Below are 6,379 nucleotides of genomic sequence, written 5' to 3'. Positions count from 1 at the left end.
TCATAGATCAGGAAAAGGAAAATCCAGACGTTTCAACTAAAGACTACAGTAATAAAATTGAATTGGGAATTCATTCGAAGAAGAGATTGTAGCCTCCATGGGCATGGGTAAATGTAGTCTAAACAATTCTCCCCTAATCTTTGGGATGTTGCTTCTGACCCAAGACAATACTACTGAGGAACAATAGGCAGGTCTTAATTCTGGGCAGGCTCTTGTAGAAGCTGTTACAGTCTTTAATGTATTTATCATCAGCTTCTGATATTTTTCAATTGTGAACTAAAAGTGAATTGTAGTTAAAGTAGCCTGAAGGGATATTAATTAGATTTTTCCCCTTAATCTTTGGAGACGATGTCCTGTCAGCAATGAAGCATTTCACTGTTAATCAGAAAATCAGCTGCATAGGCTGGACTGTAGAAAAGATAAATCTCAAATCAGTCAATTTTGCACTTGTCAGCAGCTCAAGTGAAATATTTGGTGGAGTTAGGGTATAAAACTATTACCCAAGAGGAAGATTCTATTCCATTCATCACACATGTATTGAACTCTTACTCGACACTATTAGAGACTGCAAATGCAGAAAAGTTCTAAATTCAGATGGTTTGGGTTGGAATCCTGGACCTAACTATTAACATGGGTAAGTTTCTTTAACTTTCTATATTAGTTAGGATAAAGGCCATGCTTCTGTCACAAAGAGATTCCAAAACATAGCAGCTTAAGTCAGATAGTCATTTATTTCTCTCTCTTAAAATAGTGCAGATGGGCTGTGCTGTACAAGATCTTTCAAGAACCCAGTTTGCCCCAGTTTGCACTGCGATGTCCCCTAAACATATGGTCTTCATCTGCCTCACTGAAGCTGGGTCACTGCCATGTCTTCATTCAAAGTCCCAAGGGAAATGTTCTAAGACCAAGATTCAGAAATGAAACATATCACTTTCACTCACAACTTATTTGCCCAAACCCAGTTACAAAGGCAGAGCCAGCTGCAAGGGAGTCTGGAAAGGGTTGTCTCTAGCAGGGCAGCCGTGTCCATCTTAAACTAGAGGTGTAGGTACCACTGGTAGAAGGTCAATAGCAGGAATGTTCACAATCTCTGCCACACCTCCTGAAACTTCTGTTTCTTTATCTCTAAAATGGGATTTATCATAGCATCTAACCCATAGGGTTGTATAGAATTTTTTTTTTTTGCAGTACACAGGCCTCTCACTGTTGTGGCCTCTCCCATTGCGGAGCACAGGCTCCGGACACGCAGGCTCAGCGGCCATGGCCCACGGGCCCGGCCGCTCCACAGCATGTGGGATTCTCCCCGGACCGGGGGCACGAACCCATGTCCCCTGCATCGGCAGGCAGACTCTCAACCACTGTGCCACCAGGGAAGCCCCTGTATAAGAATTAAAATGAGAAAATGGAAGACAGGTTTTAGCACAAGTGTCCAGGACATAGTTAGTGTTTAACAAATGTTAGTGATTATTATATTAAGAAAAAATACTTAATCTCCAATGTTTTTAATCCATCAGTGGAGAAAATTACTTAAATCATTAGTGTTGTAAGAGAACATAGGAGGGTACAATTAATTTTATGGAGTGGAAAGAATAGGAACTAGAGGGAGGATTTGCAGCAGGGGTGACAGTTGAGCAAGTCCTTAAAAAAATAATAATAAACAGGATTTTGCAGGGCAGAAAAGGGACAGCAGCATATTCCAGCAAAATAAAGCAACAAGAGAAGGCTTGGCAATAAAGAAGTAGAACTAGGCAGTATTTTCCATCGTGTGATCCTTGAACCTCTTACTTTAGCATCATGTAGGTCTCGGCCAAGATATACAAAGTAAAATAGCTGGTCATTGAAAACTGCTTTTTAAAAACTCTGCCCAGCATATTGTTATATGCCTCAAACTGGGTCAGAGCATAGAGATGCTAAGGCAGAGGGTGATGAATTTTGTGTGGATTACAAAGAACTATGCTGCCTATTTAATGAAAAGCTTTCTAGATAAATAATATTAAGGGGTTTTAAACTACTAAAATAAAATGTCACCATTTTCTATGCATTCAGCTCTAAGATCAACCACCTTAAATTAACAGATGTAGGAACTGAGAACAGCTACGGTGATTAGCCAGTACCAAACTGAAGAATACACAACATATTCCACAAAATAGGTGTGTGTTCACACAGATTTTGCCAACACAAAGCTGGTTCTGATATTTTGTAGCCTTTTTGAACACCAAGAAATACTTCTCATCATTGATAGAATAATGTGTCTTCCTAGAAATTGCCACAAGCATATAAAAAAGTATATTATTCTGAATGCTAGTAGGTATACATGTAAGATAACAAAAAAATAACTGAACGCATGTGATCACTATCTTAACTGCAGTTTTCCTAACAGAAGAATGGTTTTTGTTAAGATTTTTCATCATCTTTCAAATTTGAGTTGATAAAGAATTATCATATTTCTTTAGCCAAGACCCTAAGAATATTTTCTAAATAACCATTGTGAAATAAATTGGGATGAGTCATATCAGCAAAACAATAAATTCTAATCAATAGATCAAATTTTTAATTTAATTTTTCATTTTCATTTTATTAATTATTTTATAGAGCCACAAATGCAGTGTCATTTGAGTACACACATAATACATGCTATTAAAAACTGCAGAGAAAAGTTTTACATCCCACAGCTACCGTGACATAAGTGAAGCAATGTGAAAACGGAACAGCAAATTAAGTGGCACAATGCGGTTTTGTTACACTATTTGAACATCAGTTGTGCCATGTGCTGGACACAAAAGTTCTGTATTAAGACAGTCAGTGTAAGATGTAGAGAATGAACTTGAGGACACGGGGAGGGGGAAGGGGAAGCTGGGTTGAAGAAAGAGAGTGGCATGGACATATATACACTACCAAATGTAAAATAGCTAGTAGGAAGCAGCTGCATAGCACAGGGAGATCAGCTCGGTGTTTTGTGACCACCTAGAGGGGTGGGATAAGGGAGGGAGGGAGGGAGACGCAAGAGGGAGGGGATATGGGGATATATGTATATGTATAGCTGATTCACTTTGTTATAAAGCAGAAACTTAACACACCATTGTAAAGAAATTATACTCCAATAAAGATGTTTTAAAAAATGAGCGTATCATGAAAAGTTTTCATCTCAATAAGGAGTTTTTTGTAATGTGCTGGGCCAATACACTTTCTGATTTTTTTAAATACCAGATTCCTTTGAGTTATAAAAATAAATAATTTCATCTATATTTTAGGTGAAAGACAATACCTTTAATAGAGAAGAAAAACTATTTAGATCTTTAGAAAAAACTGTGAGGCACTGTGTGAAGAACATTTCATTCTGTCTTCAACACGTACAGGTGGGTAAGACACAACTGTTTTCAATGTTTCCACAGAAAGGTCTTGATGTCTCTGGTTATTGTGAAGAGTAAATGTGACTGTTCATCATTTATATGATGACGCTTATTGTATCAAATTTGGGAGGCTGCAAGCTGCTGGTGAAGGAATCCAATCTAAAGACTTGGGTTTTGCTCTTTGTTCCCTTACCTCTTCCATCCTTCCCCCAATCCAAATTGCCATATGGTGGGACATTTGTTCATATGATTGCCACATAGGGCTGGACCATCAGCATGTTTTCTCTATAAAAGAGATGAGTTAATTAACACAAAATGGCAGACAAGGCAGAAATGTGATTTGTTTGATTATACTAACATATATTTTTCCAGTTCCTGAAACACATATTTGCAAATTTAAGAGTAACACTGAAGGAAAAAAGAAAATCAACAGGAGACATAACATAAAATTAGAGGAGTTAAAAAGTTAAAAGTGCATAATATAAATGCTGTAAAACCCGCAAAAACCTGCATGTGCATCTTAAATTTAGCTGTAGGCTACCTAGCAGCCAACCCAAAAAGGGGTATATGATCACACAATTCTAAGACAAACAAAACACCTCTATTTATTTTATAACCAGTGTTTTGTAATGCCCCCTTTACAGTTCTGAATGAAATTCATAGATAATTTAACCTTAGGTAGGTAGCTATACATAAAAGAAAATCAATATCAAGGAAAACATGTTCTAACAAAATATTATGAACACAGTATTCAAATATCTCCACACAATCAGAGTAGAAGACAAAAACACCTCCACAAATTTCCAGTCCCCTAGGTTTTCCTGCCCTTGTTGAGAATCACTGACTTAGACAAACCAGCTGGAGTACAGTATAATTATATTCAGTAGAAAGACCAGGAGTTTCTTCTGATGGATCTCATAAAGGGGACATAGTGTCCTTAACAACATCCTGACAATGGTCATGACTATGAGACATAGAAAGTTAGTAGAATTACATGTAAGTTACTTAATAAATTGTTCCTTTCTATTTTCCAGTTTTTCTCTTGGATGTCTGTTTTGGAAGATGTTTGCATTCTTTGATAGACTATCACACCAACAGAAGATTAAGTTGACAGGCATAGTGATTTGGAGACAAGGTTCTATGTCACATAACCAACAAGCCACATTCTTTTCTTATTCATTAACTGATGCAAAGCCTGATTTTGAAGTCAGTTTTGCTAATCTCTTCCTAAAGCACTGCCTTCTGTGAAATGAAAACAAAAACATAGGTATAACATCCAGAGGGCAGTGAGAACCCTGTCCTTGATATACTTTTCAAGGAGTCAGTGCCTCTTGGGAATATCTACAGAAAAGTCTTCCATTTCCACTAATTGATTCAGAAAAAGTATGAGCATGTTCTCTTAAGGAGAAGATTAAATTCACTAAGGAAAACTAAAGACATAAAACAAAGAAGAGTGATTTTTAAAATAAGAGATCTGTAAGAATTGAATGATGAAGAATGGCCAAAGAGGGAATTTAAGATGGACTTCACTTAATAAAAGAGGGTGTCAAGGGACAGGACAGGGATAAAGATGCAGATGTAGAGAATAGACTTGAGGACACGGGGAGGGGGAAGGGTAAGCTGGGACGAAGTTAAAGGGTATCATTGACATATATGCACTACCAAATGTAAAGTAGATAGCAAGTGGGAAGCAGCTGCATCGCACAGGGAGATCAGCTCTGTGTTTTGTGACCACGTAGAGGGGTGGGATAGGGAGGGTGGGAAGGAGACGCAAGAGGGAGGGGATATGGGGATATATGTATACATATAGCTGATTCATTTTGTTATACAGCAGAAAATAACACACCGTTGTAAAGCAATTATACTCCAATAAAGATGTTAAAAAAAAAAAAAAGAGGGTGTCATACCTACGGAGCAGCATGAGAAAGTGACAGGGGAGAAAAGTAAGGAAATAGATTGTTATAGGTAACCTGATTGTACAAAGTGTTCATAAAATGTTTTCCTTCCTTTTTTTCTTTTTCTCTCAGTGATAATAGTTATGTTGATGAAGTGCACTTTGGGGATACATTTAATTGTACTGACTTCAGAACTTTGCCCTTTTGGTAACTTTGTTCTTGGGTTTCAGGATGCCATGCCTTTAGCTCTGCAGAGTGTAATGGAGCTCCAAGAGATTTCACACAACAAAGATGAGGACAAGAGGGGCTATTCAGAGGCTCCAAGTAATGCCCCAAATCCCTCTGATGACTTTGTAAGTTATTTATACCCGCAGATGAATGCAAATGAAATAGTAGGGTTAAGAGAAAAGCTGCTTTTCATTTACTTTTTTGGAGTTAAAAATAAAACATGCACTAAAGCAAATACTAATGTTAAAATTAGTAGATTTAAACAGGAGATTTTTTAATCACTAAATATTTTGAAGTGGATTAATGAGGCTTTTACTATAATCAAAATTTAAGAGGGCTCCAGACTGTGTTTCTAGGGTAGTCAGTGTCTGTGTAGCTTTTAAAATCAATATTTAGTTTAAGTCTGCATATGGTGTATCAGGGATTTATTAAGTTAGAAAGATGTGAATTTCTTAGAGGAGTCTCTGGAAACGCCTAGAGTTTTTACATGAGGAGCAAAGATACTTTCTGAGGATGTGACTTTTATTAACATATTATTCACTGGAAAGTAAGGCCTTCCTCTTCAGAAAGTGCTTTATTTGAGGCATATATTATATCTTCTGTTCTGTGGTAAAATATTTGTTTTCTAAGAGTTCTGCAAAATATACAGAATCATAAAACATAGATTGGGAATCATTAAAAACATGCTTGAGCCAAGAAAGTATTTGGGTGGCAAACCAGTCTGAGTAATACTAATTTAAATTTAGTATCTTGTGTTCCATAGGTATTATTATTTCATAGTAGTATTTCAAGGATTATATAAAAGATATAATAGACTCCATCATCTTGAAGATTCTTAAAACTGGCATTTTTGTAATGGTATTATTGGCATTTGGGGTCAGACAAATCTTCATTGAGTGACCCTTG

The 6,379-nt window shown here is 36.8% G+C and overlaps 1 protein-coding gene across 1 annotated transcript in view; it reads left to right on the top strand.

Annotated features, from left to right (window-relative positions):
* The window catches only part of ARHGEF38 (Rho guanine nucleotide exchange factor 38), a gene marked incomplete at its 3' end in the record, with an annotated part of 147,797 nt that overhangs the window by 122,969 nt on the left and 18,449 nt on the right, over positions 1-6,379 (top strand). Inside the window, exons 8-9 of the mRNA XM_082610543.1 lie at positions 3,252-3,356; positions 5,476-5,598. Of these exons, the coding sequence (XP_082466669.1) occupies positions 3,252-3,356; positions 5,476-5,598 (228 nt within the window). The remainder of the gene's footprint in view (positions 1-3,251; positions 3,357-5,475; positions 5,599-6,379) is intronic.

Source organism: Mesoplodon mirus (assembly GCF_964341445.2).
Source record: "Mesoplodon mirus genome assembly, chromosome: 2".
Taxonomy (NCBI): Eukaryota; Metazoa; Chordata; class Mammalia; order Artiodactyla; family Ziphiidae; genus Mesoplodon; species Mesoplodon mirus.
Note: the sequence above shows the minus strand (reverse complement) of the source record. Positions and strands in the feature narration are given on the sequence as shown.